The sequence below is a fragment of the Moschus berezovskii genome, chromosome 8, assembly GCF_049115385.1.
Source record: "Moschus berezovskii isolate FMDL1 chromosome 8, NW_MosBer_1.0, whole genome shotgun sequence".
Taxonomy (NCBI): Eukaryota; Metazoa; Chordata; class Mammalia; order Artiodactyla; family Moschidae; genus Moschus; species Moschus berezovskii.
Genome location: NC_142467.1, coordinates 68,746,505 through 68,767,138, shown reverse-complemented (window position 1 = coordinate 68,767,138; position 20,634 = coordinate 68,746,505). Strand labels below are relative to the sequence as shown.

The 20,634-nt window shown below is 60.6% G+C and overlaps 1 protein-coding gene across 6 annotated transcripts in view; it reads left to right on the top strand.

The window, feature by feature from the left end:
• The first annotated feature begins 2,673 nt into the window (after window positions 1-2,673).
• Window positions 2,674-20,634, top strand: part of ARID3A (AT-rich interaction domain 3A) — a 35,536-nt gene continuing 17,575 nt past the window's right edge. Inside the window, exons 1-3 of one of the 6 annotated variants that reach the window (XM_055429913.2) lie at window positions 2,674-2,827; window positions 6,348-6,991; window positions 7,979-8,306. In XM_055429913.2, coding sequence (XP_055285888.2) covers window positions 6,615-6,991; window positions 7,979-8,306 — 705 coding nt within the window. In that variant the 5' untranslated portion in view covers window positions 2,674-2,827; window positions 6,348-6,614. The other 5 variants (XM_055429916.2, XM_055429914.2, XM_055429912.2 and 2 more) reach the window with 5 other exon arrangements.

The following is a 20,634-nucleotide window of genomic DNA, read 5'->3' as shown; positions in this document are numbered from 1 at the left end:
CAGCCTGGAAGAAGATAAAAGAGTATGACCTGAGGTTCCAGTTTGAATGAGAAGGCAAAACTGGGGAAAGGCAGGCCAGGCAAGGGAATGGTCTGGGTAATAGCCAGGGCAAAGGCCCTGAGGCAGAATATGTTTGAGGAGGAATATATGTGGAAAGATGGGCAGTTTGGAATCTGGGTAAACTTATTTATTTATTTAAATAATTTATTTTTAATTTATTTGGATGCACCAGGTCAGAGTTGAGGCATGCGGTATCTTTAATTGTGGCATAGGAACTCAGTTGCAGCATGTGGAAATCTAGTTTCCTGCACGCATGCATGCTAAGTCACTTCAGTCGTGTCCAGCTCTTTGAGACCCCATGGACTATAGCCCGCCAGTCTCCTCTGTCCATGGGATTCTCCAGGCAAGAATACTGGAGTGGGTTGCCATGCCCTCCTCTGGGATCTTGAACATGTGTCTCTGGAGTCTTGCATTTTCAGGTGGGTTCTTTACCACTAGCACCACCTGGGAAGCCCCCCAGTTCCCTGACCAGGGATCAAACCTGGGCCTCCTGCATTGGGAGTCCAGTCTTAACTGCTGGACCATCAGGGAAGTCCCTTGGTGAACTTTTAAAAAGGTGCCCCCCAACCCTGAATGGATGACAGGATGAGGGTCTTGAGAGCCTCAGTGAGAATAGGCTGGTTTTCACAGGTGGCCCACAAGCTGGTTTGGTCAGGAAACCTTACAGGGCTGGGGTCGCTGTATTCATTTTCCAGTTTGGGAAACAGAGACTCAGAGAGGGGTCCAGGCTAACCTAAAAGCACACAGCCAGTACCCAGGTGCAACCCATACCTGCTGCCTATCCCTGGAGGAACCAGCAAAACTGGGGTCAATTCCCAGCTAGGTCCCTGGGCTAAAAATAGGACCCCCTTCACTAGAGGCAGCTGGGAATCTTACAGCCCCTCATCCTGCTGGGCCAGGCTCCTCTGGGAAGTTGCCCCTAGCTATTTAGAGACAACTGCTTTCTTCTGGAAAATGTGGGGGGCTAAGCAGCACCCTTCCTGCCCCCCAGGAGACTCCCCTCCCTGCCCCCTTCCCTTTGACCAGAGGGGAATGAGATCCTCAAAACCACTGAAGGAGGAGGGAATGTAAATTGACCCATTTTAGAGAGGGGGAACAGGCACAGTGAGGCTCATCCTCCTGTGCCGGGTAAGGCAGGGCTTGCATCCTTATGTTTGGCTCTTTGATGGAGGGGGGGCTTTCCTGCACTTTGGAACTGACCTGGGGTCTGGTCCTTAAAGGACAGCTTCCCTCCCCCAGCTCATCTGGGTCTCCAAACTCTCCTCTCTCCTGGGGCAGGGCAGTTATTGCCCCTCTGGTGGCAGGGGTGGTGAGGTGGGCAGCTGGGGGGTGGCTGTTTAATAGCTTCAAGGTGGAGGCCTCCCTGTCACCTGCTGTTAGTAGGCTATAATGGCCTGGGGGGCTGGAAGGCTGGGTTCCTGAAAGGAGAAGGCAGAACTCTGCCTCTGACCACCCATCATGGATGGGGGTGGCTCCCTTGCACTGTCCACTGGGTTTGGGAATCCCCCAGAGAGACAGGGCCTCAATGGGGGTGGGTGATGTTGAGTTGGGGGAGGACCCCCAGAAGATGGCAATGCTGTCTGTTGTACTGGAGGGGCTGCACACACAACCCTCCCCCCTCAACCACAACTCAAGATCAGGGACTCCAGTCCCTCCCCATAGGGGCCCTCTGGGTGGCCCCTGCCTGCCCTCCATGCTCTCACTTTGCTCTTATCTGGGCTGGAGCCTGGGCTCCTGCGATTAGCTCCCAGGGGAGGCCTCAGGGGCTCACACCCCCAAGCCCCACCTTACCCCAACCTACCCTGGCCTCAGTTTCCCCCGCTGTCTGAAATGGGGACAGAGGTCTGCATTACACAAAAATGTGAACTTCATGCGTTGGGCAGATGGCCGCGCAGCTGAGCGCTGCTCAGAAGATGGAAATTATTATTGAATTATGATTACCCACAAGATAACCTTGCCTCTCCTTCTAGAAGGTGTGGGGAGTCAGGTTTCCAAGAGGAGGGGGCTGTAGGGGGTGGGTAGTGGGGAGGGTAGGGGTCATCAGGACTTCGCGATAAGCCCTCCCAGAAATCCTGGACGCCATCCCACCGCTTTGCCAGTGCGGTGCCCGCTGGCAGCCTCTCCCTCTCCCAGACCCCCCTCCACCATGCAGCGCCCTCATCGCAGAGCCCTGGCCCCCTCCCACCGACCCAGCACTGCTCTCTTTTCCTGTCACCACAGATCCTTTGTTTATCGAGTCTCTAATCCCCACTTTACAGACTTGGAAACCGAGGCACCATTCCTGGGGGTGAAGTCTTTAGCGCTGGTAGCTTAGTCCAAAGGACAGGGGTGAAACTCCGAGCCCGGTAGGTATACCCTCGGCGGTCGTTACAATAGGTAGAGGTCCCGGACTGGGATCCTGTGCCCTAAGCCCATCCAGGCGGAGCCCCAACTTTCTCCCCTCCCTCTTCTCCTTTGTCGCTTCCAGCCCTGCCTGCCACCTCGGTGTCCTGTACACTCTGGCCCGCGGAGAGCACATTAACGACCGTCCCTAGATAGGGGCGGGGCATACCGCGTCCCTGTTCCCCTTCCCTTTTATTATTTATTATCATTTAAAGGGGCCGCGACTTGAAAATTTCCGTCCACTCTCTCCCCTTCCCTAACACCCCTGGGCTCTTGGAGCGTCTTCGGACCAAGCGCGGGGGGCGAGGGGGTGTCTGGGAAGGGGGAGGGGGTCTTACGAGAGCCCTCCCCACGTCCCGGGCCGCGGTGCTGAATCACCGGCGAGGTATTTGCATCTGAGAGCGATTTGTCACCCGGTGATTTGTCTGCGGGGCGGTGAGCGCGCCGGTGGGGGGGAGGGGAGGGGAGGGGCGGGGGAGGCCGCGCGCGGGGAGACTTTTACCAATCGGGTCGGTGGGGGGTGTAGACGCGGACTCGGCTGGCGACTCGGTGAGTCGGCGCGCGGCACAAACCCGGCGGTGGCCGGGAGCCAGCAGCACACAGCTCGCGGCCCGGGCCGGAGGCCAGGCGCGGCCGGGGCAGGGCCGGACGCCAGGCGTGGGGCATGCGCCCCCCGAGCGGGCCCTGCGCCCCCCGAGCGGGCCCCGCGCGGTGAGGCTGGGGCAGTAGGTGGGCCGGCCCTTGAAAACGCGGGTTTCGTCCCGGGTGGGCGTCGCGCGCCCTGGAAGCTAATGAGGGGGGTCCCCAAAGTTGGTCAGGAACGTGGGTGCGGAAGGGCTTCCCGAGTGGGTCGGAGTTGGAGCGATTTTCTTTTCGACGTCCTCGGAGCCCTCACCCCCTACCATATTGCGCGGGTGCGGGAGTGACCGGGGGTCGCGAGTGTGTGTGTCCCCCCCACCCCCAGCGGAAGGAAATGGTCTTTAGGCGCGCGCGCGGGGGGCTATGGTCGGGGTTATTTCATTTATTGTCGCTGGAATCCGTATTTTATTCTGGAGCTTCGAGGGGAGTGGGAACGCTGGGTCGGGAGGGCAGTTCTCTGGTGACCCTCCTCAGCCTGGCTGGTTTATTTATAAAGTGTCGGCTCTGGGGCAGAAAGGGGCCCCTGGAGGGGACACCACGGGGCCCGCGTCCGGGGAGGCGGGGAGGCTCGGCCCGAACCCTAACTCTTTGGCGGAGATCCTCTGGAAAAGCCCCCTCCCTCTTTAAGTACCCCCCACACACAAAAGCGGGCGCAGGAAGCGCGGGGAGAGCGCGTTGGTCAATTCCAACGTTCCGCGGACCCGGGGTGGCCGGTTTGTCAATAATCTTCCGTTTTCAGTCGCCCGGCCCGGAGGGTTTGCCTCGCCCCCACCACCATGCAAATCGGTCGCTTTCCAAGAAGCCTTTGAAATCGGACTTGGGTTTCTGTCGTCTAATTTCTTCTCCCTCTTCAGTGTTTCTTTTCTCACTTCCTCCGGGCCACCCGCTCCGGACTCTCCTAGCCCCCTCCCCACCTTTCTGCCCCGCCCTCCCCCTCCTCTTCCCCTCGTGAAGTGAGGGCCCCCTTTCGCCACCCGCGGGGCCCAGCCTTGCACAACTCTTTAAATAACCGTGTTTTGCAAGCCCTGGGCTGAGCTGGTGACCTCTCTCCGGGAGGCCTGGGAGGGGGGAGAAGGTGTGGCTTCAGATCCCTTCTTGCCGCCCCCCCCAGCCAGGTCCCAGCGACCCCCCAGCAGCCCCATCCCATCCCAGCCCTGTCCCTGCCTGGGAATGCCTCTCCCCTGGGGTTGTCATAAAGTGGGGGTAGGGCCAAGGACAAAGGGCTCTTGCGGGGAGGGGTCTGGAGAGGTGGGCGTCCTCAGCCTAGGGTTAATGGCAGCCACGGTGGGGGTGGGGGATGCAGGCCCAGCCCTAGTGGGGCTTTGGGGTTCCCACCTGCCCCCTCCACCAGCCCCTACGTGGAGTCCTGCACTGCTCCCCTCCCCCACCCATGGACCCGGAAGGGTCATTAAACCCAGCAGGCCTGGGGGTGGTGGCTTGGGGGGGAGTGGCTTCCTTTGGCCTCTTCCTTCTGCCCCCCCGCAAAGGGAGGGGGCGATGCCCAGAGCATTTCCGTGGGGAAGGGGGGCTCATCTTGAAGTTGTCAATGGTGGGGGAGGGGCAGCAGACCAGACTAGACACTGGGTGAGAAATGTCCCCTCAGCACTTCTTGGGGCTGTGGGGGGACGGGTGACCGCCCATCCCTGGGGGTGGGGGCTGGGTGCTCTTCTGCTGCATCTAAGGGCAGGCGGCGCTGGTCCCTCTCAGCAGTATGGCCTCTGAGAGGGTCTTTGTGCCCTGGGACCCCTGCCCGTGCTGAGTACTGAGGCCCTTTGGGGATGGGCCCCTCCCCACATTCCTGCAGGGGCTCCCACTTGCCCCCCACTGCCCTTTCACCCATCCTGCTGGGAACCCTATCACTGGGGAGAGGCCCCCTCCTGTGACTGGGGAGGTTGGGAGGGTCTCTACTATGAGACTCCACTGGGGGAGGGGGAGGGCTTCTCTTAGCAGGTCACAGGAGGGGCTGGGAGACCAACCAGCCTGGTGGCCCATGTCTGCTGTCAACCAGGAGCCCCTGCCCACTGGCCCCTTCTGCCTGAGGAGATGCTCAGAAGCCTGTGGGGGTCATTGGCCGGCTGGAGTGGCTCCTGGACTCTCCTGTCCACCACCCCCCCAGCATCTCAGTGATGTACCATCTGGGGTATCTCTGCCAGGCCTGTTGAGTTCTGCCTGGTCTATTATATTGGTGGCCTGGGTGGGTGGGGTGTGGCCTGGGCTGGGGTGGGGGCTGGGATGCAGATAGGGGGCTACATCCTCCTATCTTTGGTGGTGGCTCTGGAACATCCATGCCTGGAGCCCGCCCAAGGCCCTGGCAGAGTAGGTTGGCAGTGATCCAAAGGGACCTCAGGCTTGGGGAGGGGGACAGGGGGCAGAGTGGGCTGTGTTCTGGGCCCTGGGCCCCACTTGGGGTCCCAAAGGGCAGGGAAGCCGCCAGAGAGCATGTGGGGGCTGTTGGGAAGTTCCAGCATTCCCCTCGACCTGGGTTCTGGATTCGGAACCAGTCTTGCCCGGAACCTGCAGTGTGCCCTCCAGCAGGACAACTCAAACCTATTTTCTCCACCTGTGAAACATGGCCCGTCCAGCCTCCTTCCATAAGTCTAGCGAGTGCCTTCTAGTTGTGCCTGCATCATCACAAACTTGCATCATTCCTGCTTTGGCACAGGGAGATGGGTGCTGTTTGGGCCCTGTTTTGCAGATGGAGAGACTGAGGCCTGGAGTAACTGAGGTTTAGAGATGAGGTAGGAGCTTGAGTAGGGAAGCCTGAGCCTGTATACAGCAGGTGCTCAATCTGGGTCAGTCATAGTTTCTATGAGAAAGGAGGGTGCCCGGAGCCCCCTGGGCTAGGCTGCACCAGCATGTCTGTGAGCAGCGCCTAGAACTCAGAACTGGAACCTGGAGCCCCCTGGACTCTGGCACTTGGTAGCTGACTTTGACCAATCAGAGACCGGGAATACTTGGTCCCCTTGCTCTGTTTATGAAGCCATAATCCAGCTCTTTCTGGGAGGTGTTGTTTCTCTGTGGCCCAGACAGGTGGGGGCCACCTTGAGGCCCTCGGGAGTCCAGTGCAGAGTGACCCTGCTTCTCAGCCTGCTGGAGGGTGGACAGAGGGGGGAAGATGGGGCGGGCATGCTCCTCCACCTCCAGGGAGGCCCCCAGGTTTGCACCCTGATGGGCGTGGATGGAAGGGATTTTCCAAGAGGCCTTTGAGGTCCGATCTTAGTGGGAAGGAGCCCAGGTGCGGTCTGACGGTCTCTTGTCACCCCCAGGTTTCTGTACACACGTGAATGAGCCACCTGCCAGCCGTCGCCACCCCCCGGTGCCCAGTGTGAGAAAGGAGGCGTCGCCCGCCTGCCACTGGCATGCCCCGCAAGCCCTCAGCCTGAGCCCAGCAGCGCCTGCCCCTGCCCCCTGCCACCCTGCACTGCCCCGGCTCCCCCGCGGCCCCCACACTGCAGTGCGGCCGGGCCCCCTCCCCACAGGGGCCGCCCCCACCGCCCCCTCCTGGTGCCCGGGGCGGCCCGGCCCGCAGGGCCATGAAGCTGCAGGCTGTGATGGAGACGCTCCTGCAGCGGCAGCAGCGGGCACGCCAAGAACTGGAGGCCCGGCAGCCACCACCGCCCCCTGAACCTCCAGCCCGTACCAGGGCCACTCCGGAGGAGGACAGGGAGCCTGAGAGCACCCGGATGCAGCGGGCACAGATGGCCGCCCTGGCCGCCATGCGGGCTGCTGCCGCCGGCCTTGGCCATGCACCCAGTCCCAGCTCGGAGGATGGGCCACCTGGCTCGGAGGATGAGGACGTGGCCCTGGAGGGGGCACCGGGCTTGCCCACCCCACCTGGCCGAGGCAGGGAGGCAGCCAGCCTCCCCATGGGCGATGGCCGCTTTGAGGATGCAGGCTCTGATGATGACCTGTGAGTCGGGGTCTGTGGGCTCCTTGTGCCAACCACATGCCCTCCACCAGCCACTCTCAGCCCTGGGGCACTGCTATAGAGGAAGGACAAAACTCCTGTCCTGCTGACCTCCCGGGGCATACTATCCTTTAGAACTCAATGGTGGACAGTTCTTCATCTACACTGCCCAAGATGGGGGCCTCCTGTCCCAGAGGGCTCACACACACATGGCCAGTACAGCCGCACTCTGCATCTGTAGCTTTATTTCACCTTAATTTAAATGGAGCTACTCACACGGGATCGGTGGCCCCCATCGCCTAGTGAGGCTGTAGGAGATTTAGTGATGGGGACAGACTTAGAGCCCATGGCCCAGGAGAAGCCTGCACAGAGTGGGCATCCACTGGCCCTTGTGTGTGTCTCACCAGCATCTGATGTGGGTCCCAAGCTGGGCACTGGCAAGACCCTGGTGGGATTCTCCTGGGAAGAAGTTTGACAAGTCACACATGAATGTAATTATGGGCTGTGATCAGAGTTGCCCAGAAAATAAAGTGGGGATGTTGAGGGGAGGGGTGGCTGGGGCTGGAATCAACTTATGGGGCATTGTGAGTGAAGGTCTCCCTGTGCAGGTGACAGCCCTTAGGAGCAGGTGAGGGGAGCAGAGAACAGCATGCCTGGCAGAGGGAACAGCCTCAGAGAAGGCCCCAAGGCAGGAACAGGGTTGGTGTATTCAGGGCCTAGTGAGGAAGCCTGTGCCGGGGACAGGGAGAGGTGGGATCAGCAGGTTGGGGGGGGGGGTTTCATTGCCACAGGGACACCGCTAGTTGTGCTGGGCTAACTGGGAACAGGGCAGTAAGGGCCACACCCTGAGCAGTTCTGCTCATGGGTGCTCTTGACAGCTCACCCACGTCCAGACAGGGAAACCAAGGCCGGATGAGGTGGGACCCTTGCCCCAGGGCCTGAGCTGAGCTGGCGCCTTCTCCCCTGACCCGTGTCCCGTGTCCGCCCCAGGAAGCCAAAATGGGAGGAAGAGGAGGAAGAAGAGGAGGAGGAGCTGGAGGAAGACCTGGGGGACGACGATGAGGATGAGGAGGAGGACGACTACGGGGACGAGGAGGGGCTTGGGCCCCCAGGCGCCGCCAGCCTGGGCCCCGCAGCCCTGTTCCCCCGCAAGGCTCAGCCGCTCCAGGCCTTCCGTGGCGACGGTGGATCCCGGGCACTGGGTGGCCAGGAGCGCCCGGGGACTGGCCCGAATGTCTCTGGAGGGGCTGCCCATGCTGCACCTCAGCTGCAGCCACCAGACCACGGGGACTGGACGTATGAGGAACAGTTCAAGCAGGTGGGCCTTGCGTCGTAATTGGGGCTGTGCGTGGTCACTGTCAGAAGACCTGCCGTCAAGGGCCAGGAGCTCGCCTGTTGGCCTGGGGCATCCCATGGCAGCCCCAGTGTGGGACTGTGGCCTGTGGGTGGGATGGGCCGGCCGGTAAATGCAGGGACGTGCGGACACGTGGGGACAGGAGTCGGGAGGGGAAGTTCGGCAGACTCTGTACCAGAAGACCGAGTGGAGAGACCTAAGCAAAGTGGGTTCTGAGTGGAGGCCCTGGCTTGGGGAAAGGCCACCGTCCTATATGGGGCTCTGGGGGTCATGGGTGCAGCCGGCAGGCGCGGCCAGAGGCATTGTCAGTGGCGTCGTGTCTGATCTGTTGAGGCTGTGGCCGTGGAAGGGGCTGAGCGGGGGTGGCCACGTTGGTGTGGACGGCCAGTCAAGCAGCTCCCTAGGCTCAGGAGGGGCGGGGAGGAAGCAGGCGTCCTGGTGCCGTCCCCGCGGGCGGCCAGGGCAGAGGAAGTGGCCAGGCGGGGGAGCCTTTGAAGTCGGGCCTCGCCAGGCCAGGCAGATGGAAACCAGATGGCGGCCGGGGTAGCCGGCTGGGCTTGCATTCCAGCCTGAGGCCAGCTGGGCCCTGCCTCGACCTCCAAGAGTGGACGTGGGGACTTGGCCTCCCAGGCCCAGTGCCCAGCCCTCATCTGGGCTCCACGGGGCTGGGGACGTGCCAGGCACATGAGAGCCGGGAGGTGGCTGTGTGTGGCCTTGGGGCACCCCCCCACCCATGCTGGCTTCCAGGATGGGCAGAGGGACCCTCCTCGAGGGAGCAGGAGGCTCCGCCACCTTGTGGGGAAAGGGCACTGGGACCCTGGTAACCTTCAGAAAACTTAAAGTATAGAAGCAGACATGCAGCATGAGAGGGATGACCCTGGCCGAGGTGGGATGATGCAGGGGCAGGTGTAAAGGCGGGAGGGGAAGGTGCCCCTGGAGTGGGAGTGGCCAGGGCAGTGGCCTGAGGCAGGAGGCCAGACTGAGGAAGGCAGGAGGGTTAATCCCCTGCCTGGGCATCTTGGGCTGGGTGGGGCTGCCGTGGCTTCCGGCTGGGTCCTGGCACGCGGTGCGGGGGGTGGAATGACACCCAGCAGACGTCACCTTCCCAGGGCGTGGCTGGCCACTCCCCTCGTGTGACCCCGGCTGCCCCCTTCAGCTTGAAGTCCCCATCCTGGCGTGTAGACCCAGCCTGCAACCAGCCTCAGTCTGCCTCCCCTTCCAGGGGGCCCACTTATGTCTGGGCTGCTGTCCGGCTACTTGTGCAGATGAGAAAACAGAGGCAAGGCGTGAGGGGGGCTGGGGCAGTGGTGGGTTTCCCAGAACCGAGCTCTTGACGTCTGTTGGGGTAAAAGTAACAAAACGAGTCTCATGGGTGATTTACATCAATGTTTGCTATCTGAGTTCAGCCCTCAGGGAGCCCCAGGCTGGAGGCCAGAGCCCAACAGATACCCCTCCTCTCACAGGGTCACTTCTGAGCAGGAGGAAGGGACAAGCCCACAGCCCCTGTGGGGTTGAGGGTGGACAGGTACCCCCCAGCCCCGCCCAAACTGGTTTTGAGTGGCCAGGCCCAGCAGAGGCCAGGGTCAGGTGTCCTGACTGCAAAGCCCCCTCGGCCCATCAGGAGCAAAGTAACTCAAGGGGCCATTGTCCTGCCGGTCTGGGAAATAGGGGTGATGTCTTGAGGACCCCCAGGGTCAGGGCACAGATGGGGAAATTGAGGCCCAAGAAGCACAGGGAACGGAGGTCACAAGTCAGCCTCATGCTTGTGGAGTGTCTATGGGATGCCCAGCTCCCCTGCCAGGGGCAAAGAAGGTCTGTAAACAGATGGGTGGGAAGGGATAATAAGACCCAGCCTGGCAGCCACTGGGGGATGGAGCTCATGGGCCAAGCCTGGTTGGCGGAGGAGCTGGGCACTCGCACAGTGGGGCACCCGTGCAAAGGCCCTGGGGTAGGATGTAGCATGGCTTGTGTCGAGGCCAGATGCTGCCACTGGGCTTGGCCCTGCAGGGCCTGGGATTGAATTCCCAGAAGGAGGGGGCTGGGGGTTGGTGGGCAGATGCCAGGGTCTTATTCCCGCCTAGCTGTGGCAGTTCCAGCCGCCTGCACTGCCCTCCTGCCCAGCTGGCCAGGCACCTGTGCGGCCAGTGTCAACAGTGGCCCGGGCCTAGCCGGCCCGGCAGATGTCAGGGCTGTGTTGACTCTGGTGCCTGCCCCACCCCCTTCCTGGCACGTGGCAGCCGGGCCGGCCGGCCGCCTGCTTGGCACCATCTCTGCCTCTTCCTCCCCGGTCTTGGCAGGGCCCGGGCCTGACTTCCGCCCGAAAACCCTCGACAGCCGTGAAATCCCGCCGTCAGCCACAGGGTTTGGGGGGCAGCCAGGCTGGGGAGGGGCCAGGAGCAGCAGGCTCATGGCCACGGAATCTTTCCTTGGAAGCCGAGAGCCTCGCTACTGGGTGGCCCCAGGAACACACGCTGATGGAGTCCAGGGCTGGCCAGGATCGCAGTGTGTCACAGGGCGCAGTCAGCAGCTCGCCTCCTGCCATCAGATATGGCATCCTGGTGACATCCCGGTGGCTTCCTGTCACCAGTAGAGCTGTGCAGGGCTCTCAAGAAAGTGCCATCGTGGGGTTTTCAAGCAAACAGACTCAATCGCAGGTCTTCAGCCACTTAAGGACTTGAATCCTTAGTTTCAGTGACTCTATAGATAAATGCTGGGATTTTTGCTCGTGGTTTTATTGATATGAAACTTGTGTAGCATGTGATTCAGCCTGGAAAGTGCAATTCAGTGGCTTTTCATGCATTCACGGGGTGTGCAGCCATCACCATCATCAATTTTAGAACATTTTGTCACTTCAAAACTAAAGCTTTTAACATGTGCCCTTTCGCTATTACCCGACTCCTTCCCCTAGCTCCTGACAACCAGTCTCTAGATTGGCCTGTTCTGAACGTTTGCCATCAGTGGAATCATGCCCTGTGTGTCCTTCTGTTTGCTTCTCTCACTGAGCAGCCTGTTCTCAGCGTCTGTCCACATGGTAGTGAGTGTCAGCGCTTCTCTCCTTTTCTTGGCTGAGTTATGTTCCATTATGCACATGCCGTGCTTGCGTGCGTGTGTCTGTAAACACACACACACACACACACACACACTGCATTTTACTTACCCACTCATCCACTGATGGACACTGGGGTGGTTTCGCCCTTTGGCTGCTGTGAATGTGTGTGCGTGAGTTTGTGCGTGAATGTGTGCTTTCGGTTCTCACAGGCATGTACCTGGGAGAGGAGGTGCCGCGTCATTTGATAATTCTGTGTTTAGTCTTCTGAGGAGCTGCTCTTGTTCACGGTGGCTGCTCCATTTTGCATCCAAGCCGAGGGTTCCAGTTTCTCCACGTCCTCGCCGACACTTGTGGTTGTAACTCTGATTCCAGCTGTCCCTCCGGGGCTGGTGTGCCATCTCCCTGTGGTTTCAGTTTGCATTAAATGTTTGGGATCTTTTTCCCCCTGCTTCCCTAGGTCATGTCTGCTCACCATCACTAGTAAATAAGCTCAGAGGTGTAGAAATGACGGTTCCAAGTGGTGTCTGTCACCTGACTACGCGCAGGTGGCAGGCTGAACGCCTTGCAAGTGTCTCGTGTATACTCATGTGGTGCTGGTGGGGGCACTGTGTTTGCACCATTGTGCAGGTAGGGAAACTGAGGCATAGACCAGTGAAGCCACTTGCCCACGGGCACGCGGGGGATGTGTCAGACTGGCACTTGACTGCAGGGTGTACCAGAGGAGTGGACGATGGGAAGGGGCGGGAGCAAGCCCCACTGGTGAGGGTTAGGAGGGAACTTGGGTGGCCTGAGCCTCCGTCTCCTCATCTGAAATGGAGGTGGTCGGTCAGGGCCCCCCAGCAGGGTGTCAGAACCCAGGGTTTGGACACAGAGGCCCCCAGACAGGAGAGCCAGCATCAGCCTCAGGCCCCCGGCCCTGAGAGGCTGCACGTCCTTGCTGTGGACCCTGCCTGTCCCCCCTTCCCCACCCTGCCCCGGGCCTCCTGGGGCCCCTTGAATTCCCATCGGTGTCCTTCTCCCCACAAGCTTCTGTGGCCCCGGAAATGGGTTCAGACAACTTAGGGTGCAGCCCTGGGCCCCAGATGCTCCCTCAGCAAGGGACTGTGATCACATTTTTTTTTCTGTGTTTTTCAGCTGACTTGATTTTTTTTTTTTAATTATGGAAAATATACACACACATATTTTTAAAGTCTTTTTTTGGGATTTCAGAAGTGACACTTGATACCATTCTGGTAGGAAAAAAAGGAAGGATTCCAGCGAGGTCTGAGCCCACCAGCCTCCTCCCCAACCTTCCTGGCGTCAGCCACACCGTCTTTCCAGGCCTTTCTCCGTCCACTCACATAGAAGTGTGACGGGCAGGGTATTAAAGTGTGATCTTTTGGGGGTTGCTGGGGTCTGCTATTCACTCAGCTGGACATACTGCTTTTCTGGCTTTTTCCCATCATTTTCATTCTTTGTTTATTTTATCAGTGTTTTGAGTAGCCTGGTTCTTTTAGCTGCTTCAGTTTCCCTTGTGGGGCCAACACCAACACATTGGTTTTTTTCCTATTTCCCAATTGTAAACAACACTGTAGTAAACATCTCTTGGGGTTGTATAGGGTGGGGGTGGGGAGCAGAAATTGCTGGGGCTGCAGGAGGATGTGGCAGATACTTTCTTCACCTGGAAGGCCAGAGATGGACACAGGCACTCCAGCCGTGCAGTCCAGGCTGGGCTAGAGGGAAGGCTGCCCAGAGGAATGGGCTTTGGAACTGGGGTTTTGTAGGATGTGTAAGAGTCGGTCAGATGGCCAGAGAATGGTTAGGGTCTGTATCTTGGAACCATGTGGCTGGACCATGAAGTGGGAGAGGTAGAGGTGGGCAGAACAATAGGGCAAGCCAAGGTGGGTTCAGAGGGGACCTTCGCAGGATTTAGCAGTGCTAGGGGAGGGAGAGGGACACTAGGAGAACCCTGCTGGAATCCATGGCCGGGCACCACAGCTAGGCCTGTGAGGCCAGGGAGGAAGGTGAGAAGTTTTAGGTGGAGAAGTGTGTTCTGGGCACAGGCTAGAAGTCAGGCACTGGTTTCTGGGCCCAGTGACATTTAGCCTGCATGCCGAGGGCAGAACAGGCCAGGGGCCAGGCCCGTGGGTCCTGTGGGCCAGCTCCGGTGCCAGGTATCTTCCTGGGGAGCCAGGGCCCTGGGCCCTGTGCTGGGGGTGGGACCAGTGCTGCGAAGCCCCCCAGGAGCCCAGCCCTGCCGTCCTGGAGCAGCACCCGCCTCATCAAAGTCACTGCGGCTGCTGGCGCAGAGCCAGTCGGGCCATGGCGGGCGCAGGGAGGGTGCCCGCCTGACAGTCCTGGCACCGTGCCCCCACCCGTGCCAGCCTTGGGAACCACACTGACTCAGCCGGAAGAGCCTTATCTGGCCCCGGCGCCGCCGCCTGGCTGCCCGGTCACCGCTGTGGGGTCACCGCCACTGTGGCCTGGCCCCACGCCCACCACTGCTCCCCACCCTGGTCGCTGCTGCCAAGCGCCCGGCCCCTCCCCACGCTTTCTAATAACACACGCGGCTGTGGAGGGCGTGGTGGCCAGCGGGCATGGGGAGCACGTGGAGTCCAGCCACTGACGCAGGCACGTGTGTGCAGGTGGGGAAGGGCTGGCTCCGTGGAGGCCCCTCCCAAGGGGCCCCATGTGTGTCAGAGTCTGTTTGTGGAGCTGGGTCTCTGGGGGCCTCGTGAGACCCCGCGGTGTCTGTGACCATGCATGTGCCGGTGTGGCTCTCCCGTGTGTTCATTTGAATGGTCTGGGGCCACGTGGACCCACCTACAGCATTTTTTATGTGTATCTTTTATCTCAGGCGCCTGCTGGTGGGTCCCCACACCTGGAGTGTTTGTGTCCCTCTGCGTGTGCCCCCACGTGACATGGACCCAAGCCACGTGGATGTCCCGCCAGTATGTCCTGGGGTCTGGACACACTTGAGGGTGGCCAAGCTTGTGTATCTGAGTCATCAACCCCAGCGCCGTGCATGTTGGGGTGACCCTCTCCCCTGGTGACCTTCTCCTCTGCACGTGGCTGTGTGCCTGGGGGTCTGCAAGAACACACATGCATGTCCCCCACTGCCCCCCCAGCCCCGTGTCTCAGCAATCTTGAGGGTGTGGTGGGGCCCATTAACCGTTAGCCAGAAAGTCAAGCTGCCCCTGTCAGTGGCTCGGATCAGTGGCCCGGACACAGGTCAGCGTCCTGTGCTGCCTTGCTGACGCAGCCCCAGGAGCTGCAAGGTGTGACGAGGGCCTCTGGGCTGCAGGGGCTCCCATCACTGTGTCCCATCCTCCTCCCCTCACATGCTGTGTGATTGTGGGTGGGGTGCACCCTCTCTGATGCAGAGGGGCAGTCGGGGGATTCCGGGCATGGCTTCCCTGCCCTTGCCTTGGTTTCCCCATCTGACACAGCCTCTTCAACCCACCCATCCTTCTGACTCTGAGCCTTCACCCCCCACATGACTAAGGGGCGTCCCAGGCCCTGTGGAAGACCCCGTCTGCTGATGCTGCCCACTGCTGGGTCCTGCTCCAGGCGGGGTCTGGGGCAGCTGGGGGTGCAGGCCATGGGTGGGCACGCGCGGGGGCGGGGCCGGACCGCCCTCCTTTGCTCGCCCGGCTGCACTCGGCCAGAGGACAATTGGGGGTCATGGGGTTAAACGCTAGCCAATCTGCCTGTGGAGGCCCCAGCGCGGGACTTAGCCTTGCCCCTCGGTCAGGGCTGGTGGGTGTCTCGTGGGGCCAAGGGGTAGGGGCAGGGCAGGGAGGGCATAGAGTCAGCACCGCCTGCCCCCAGCAGACTTGTGGCCTTGGGGACACCTGCCTTCCAGACGACAAACCAGGGACAGATAAAACCCCATGTTCCAGGGAGAAATCTTTTGGGGACTGAATGGTGTCCCCAGAGTGACAGGACCTTGTTTGGAAATCGGGTCTCTGTAGATGCAGTTAAGATGAGGCCACAGCAGAGGAGGGCAGCCGGGGTCCTTATAGAAAGGCAAGGGACACACAGAGGCAGAAAATAGCCATGTGAGGGTGGAGGTGGAGATGGTGATGTGGTCACAAGCCCAGAGCCCCCCAGAAACTGGAAGAGACAGGGAGTACCCTCCTCTGGAGCCTCTGGGAGCATGGCCCTGTCAATACCTTGATTCCTAACATCTGGGCTCCAGAATCGTGGAAAAACGAACCCCTGTTCCAAGCCCCCCGGCCTGTTGCCACTGCAGGAAATGAACACAAAGTCCAGTGAGGGGTTTGGGCAGTGCCAGGCAGATGCACAGGGGGCCAGTCTGCCATGGAGCCTCCTCCAGACCCTGACTAAGTGGTCCATGGCATCGTGGACTGCTGTGGGCAGAAAGGCCAGGCTGCACACCCCTGTGCGTACATGCATGCGTGTGTGTGTGTGTGTGTGTGTGTGTGTGTGTGTGTGAATATGTGGAGCACCGGGGGTGTGCCTGAGAACAAAGCGCACAGAAGTGCCGCCCACGTGGCTGCGTGGCAGTGGGGGCGCTGGGCCCAGTGGGCCTGCTGGGCGTGGCGGCCGAGGGTGGGGCGTCTGGGCCCAGTATCTGCGAGCCAGCCGCCGGGCGAGGGTGTGTCTGTGTGTGTCTGTGTCTGGCTGGACGGGTGTGTCCATGTGTGCCTGGGAACCACAGTGGGGTGGCAGGACCTTCCCGGCAGGAGCAGGGGATGTCCATTGGGAGGGTCCACATGTAGGGGTGACAGTACACATCCAGATGGGTGGAAAAGTCCGTGTGCAGCCATGGGGCAGACACAGGTGTCCACAGCCACATAGAGGTCCAGGGGGAGGGCTGTGTGGTATGTCTGTGTCTCTTGAGGTGGGGTGGGGTGAATCCTGCTAGTGTCTGAGGGGGTGTCTGGCATCTCTGTCTGGGCTGCAGTGGCCATTGCCCTGGTGCTGTGCCACTTTCTCTTTCTCCCCCAGGAGGGGCCTCTGAGGGTCCCCGTGGCCACCCTAGCCTTTGCCCTGTTAGGCCATGCCCCCAACCTCACCCCCTTGCTTCCAATGTCGATCTTCCGGACTTGTGAGGTCCCCACCCGCGGAGGGGCTCCCCCAGCCCCAGGGCTGCCAACTCTGGATGGGGTGGGCCACGTCCTTCTCCTGTTCCTGTTTTTTAAATTTTATTTATTTTGGCCATGCTGGGTCTTTGTTGTTGCGTGCAGGCTTCGCGTTGCAGCAACTTCTCTTGTTGCAGAGCACAGGCTCTGGGCGCACAGGCTTCAGTAGTAGTGGCGTATGGGCTTAGTTGCCCCGCCAGCATATGGGATCTTCCCCAGCTACGGATTGAACCAGCATCCTTTGCATTGCATGACGGATTCTTAACCTCTGGGCCACACCAGGAAAGCCTCCCCTTCTGTTCTTTATCCTCCACCCACTTTTAGGACGAACCCCATATAGTTCTTCCCCAGGATCCAGCCAGCCCTGGGTCCTCACTGAAGGCTGGAACCAATGTGAATTGTCCCCCTCCTGCTAGGCCACCATGCCTGGTACCGGGGGAGCCAGGCCTGGGCCTGGAAACTGACCGCATCCGTCAGTCTCCACATCTCTAGTTTCTGTCTCCCCCTCATGGCTCTCTGTTTCCTTTCTCGTCTCTGATCTCCAACCCCCATGCCCCTCTGCCCATCCTGCCCCCATCACCCAGTAATTACTCATCTGCCCTTTTCCTGGGAGCACCTGGGGACAGTGGGCATGGCCCCAGCTGCCACCTCTCCTGGCCTGGTGGCTGCTGCCCCACCTGGCACTCTGCCCAGCCAGTGGTCTGCCCAGCCCTTCCCTGTGCCCTCTGGAAGGTCCATGTGCCCGCTGACAGGGTGCTGGATTCTTAGACTGGAAGTGGGGCCCTAGGGCACCTCTGGGGTTATTGTGGGTGGGTTTTTTTTTTCTCCCCACTTGGTATGCTTTGCAGGATCTTACTTCCCCAACCAGGGATTGAACCGGCACCCTTGGCAGTGATAGTGCTGAGTCCTAACTACTGAAGTCCTGGAGGTTATTCCTTTATTCCATGCCATGGCTATCTGGTGGAGCCCAGCCCAGCTGATGTAGGTGGCAGCTGATCTTAGCACCCTCCTTCTGGGTACCGTTTCCCCATATGGAAAACAGTGGCAGATTCTGAGCTGGGGTTTTGTTGTCATCATTGTTTTTTTATTTTGTTTTATTTTGTTTGTTCATCATTGTTAGTTACTGGTCACCGAGGGTCCCGGTGGAGGAAGGCAGGGTGTGGTGGGCACCTGCTCTGCCCCTAGGTGGCCAGCATGGGTCTCCTCACTGCAGGAGCGGTCCCTGGGGAGGTGGGAGGTTCCAGGAGACTGGTCCCCCCTGCCATCAGGGGGCAGGTTTTGGTGGCACCCTGAGTCCGCTGGCCGTTGTGGGTCAGATTGTATTCAGCTCTGGGCCCAGGTCTGATGGGGGCTCCTGCAGGTGTGTTTGGTGGGAACCCCAGAACCTGAGCCCCCTGGGGCCCCTTCCTCTTGACTCCTGGGCGGGAGGCAGGAAGCAGCCCCCTTCCTTCCGGTCCCGTCTGTGGGCGCCCTGGACGGTGGGGACCCGGTCAGCAGGGCTGGGGAGGGGTGGGACCTGCCCCCACGACTCTGCTGTGCTTCCGTTGAGTGAACCTGGGTGGGGGGCAATGGGGACGTCCCTCCCTGAGCAGGTGGAGCTCTACAGGCCACTGGACCACTAGGAGGGTCCCCCTCCACCTATTGGGGGCTGCCCACAGCTCTTCTGCAGGTACACGGGGCTACTTTCTTTCAGAAGTTACTCCTGCACAATGCAGGTTTTTTGTTTGTTGTTTTTTTATCTGGCTTCGCCGGGTCTTAATTGTGGCATGTGGAATCTAGTTCCTTGACCAGGGATCGAAGCTTTGGGAGCACAGAGTCCTAGCCACTGGACCACCAGGGAAGTGTCCCCCATGGTGGAAGTTTTAATTCCCAGGTGCCAGGTTCTGGGTGCAGGGCTCAGACCCCTTGGCTGCCCTGAGCCAGCAGCTAAGCGGTAACAACACTGTTGTCCTTGGGTTGTGGGGGGGTCCCAGGACCCTAGAACACAAGGATCATCAGGTTCGTAACTGCAGGTAGAGGGGGCAGAGAAGGAGAATATGCTGGATTTTTCGCTTTCTGACCCCAAAGCCTTTGCCTGGTGCCCTGTGCATGCCAGGCGTTCCACCCCAACCCCCGGTCCCACCAGATTCCGACGTGGCCAGAGGCACCAAGGGACTCTGTCCCGGGTCCCAGTGTCACTCTGTGCCTTCTCTCAAGCACCTCAGTCTCCCCATCTGATAAATCGGCTCCCACATGGACAGTGGTCTGCTCCAGCCAAGCCCATGGGTGGGGGGCTCCCAGGTGGATGGAGGCTGCCGCCTGGATTTGCATGTTGGGGCCGCTACCTTCCTAGAAGTTTCTCTCCTCTGCTCCCCGTTCTGGGCGCGTCCTCGATGCCAGGCCTGGCTGGCATCCCCAGCTGTTGCCCAGGGCCAAACTATCCTCTTGCACAGCCTGTTCCCACAATCTGTCCTCCCCAACCTGGATGCCCCAGGTGCACCCCTGCCCGCTTCCCAAGTGGGAAGATTGAGGCTCTGGGGCCCCCACTCACATGAAAAACTGACTGGAGACCGGGGCACATCCCTGGAACCTCGCAATCCGGAAATCCAGAAAGAAGTGCCTTTCATCGCTGACTTTGCGGTCAGGCTCTGTGACTTGTTTCTGGAACTTTTATTAATATCTGTGTCGTGGGTGGGGGTGCTGCGTCTCTGCCGAGAGGGGACACACACCAGTTGGGGGGGGCGGTGGCCAAGCAGGCAGATGTTTCTGCCCTGCCCAGAATCACTTCCCCAATTTCCTGCCGGCCGAGTGGGGCCCCTGCAGCCCTGGAGTGCTGACGGGAAATGAAAGGGCCGTGTGGCCCTGCGCCTGGGTTGGGGCGGGGCTGGCCCCAGGGGTCAGGTGCGTGGGGAGGACAACTTGTGGGAAGGGCCTGTCACCTTGTGGACACTATTAAGCCACTGCTGTATACAGCAGCAAGCCAGACTGCCCTTCCCCAACCCTGCAGGGAACTGCCTGGCTCCAGGGGCCCTGGCCACACTTGGGTGGGATTCTCCTGCTGCCCCCCTTTCAGGCCAGGTCTCTCTTGGGTGCACTGTGTCCCCAGCATCCAGTATGGGCCTTCACATAGAGAAGGATAGGACTTGCCTGGCAGTCCAGTGGTTTGGACTCAGCGCTTCACTGCATTGGGCCCAGGTTCAGTCCCTGGTGGGGGAACTAAGATCCTATAGGCCCTTCACTCCAAATGCGCAGTGTGGGCCCCCCCACAAGAAAACCAACACAGAAGGTGCTCAGTCACGGCTGTAAAATGGCCTGACCTGGCCCCAGCCTGGAGGGCTGACACTGGCTTCCTCCTCCTCTGCCCTCCTCCTCCAGAGCCCCTGCCACCCGCAGAAGGGCTGTGGGCACCGCACCAACTTCTGCTTACTGCCCACCCGGCCCAGTCCCCCCACCCGCCACGATGGGTAAACTGAGGTAGACAGGGAGGGTTCCAGGTCCTTCCGCCCCACCCCATCTCCTCCCACAGCCTGGCCACGGTCCTGGCTTCATCCATCTGACCGTGCCCCTCGGGGTCTCTGGGGAGAGGGGGCGAGAAGGGGCAGAAGCGCACCCCCAGGGCGGGTGCGGCGAACGGTTATAGCGCCCAGTGGCTCGGCAACCGTTCGGGGCAGCACCATAGCCAGACCGAGGCTGGTCACCAGTGTGCATGGAGCCCCGCCCCCGCCTTACTTTCCCGGGTGCAGAGTGGACGTGAGGGGCGGGGCCGTGGGGACGCGGTGCGGCCCCGCCCCCAGCCCTGCTCCCAGCCTGTGCGTGGGTGGTTCTGCGAATGGGTCCGCGGTTGAGTGGTCCCCAGGGACCTGACCCGACTCGGGCCTGGGCCCACCTGGCAACGGCTGCCCGTGCTGAGTCATCCCCGGCCCAGGCCTCCCAGGGCCCGATAGATACTGTGAGGAGGGGCTTTATCTGCCCGGGGCGGGGTCCCCTGGGGGACAAAGGGGCTGAGCTGTGATGGAGGACACGCCAGATGGGTAGGAATGTAAGTTCTTCTTTAGCACCTGCTGTATACCAAGCCCACCCACTGTTACCTGTTCTGCCCTGGGGGCTGTCATCTGGGTGGGAATGAAGAAGGGAAAGAAACCGTCCCCCAAATAAGTGCAGAGTCATGTGACCCGTG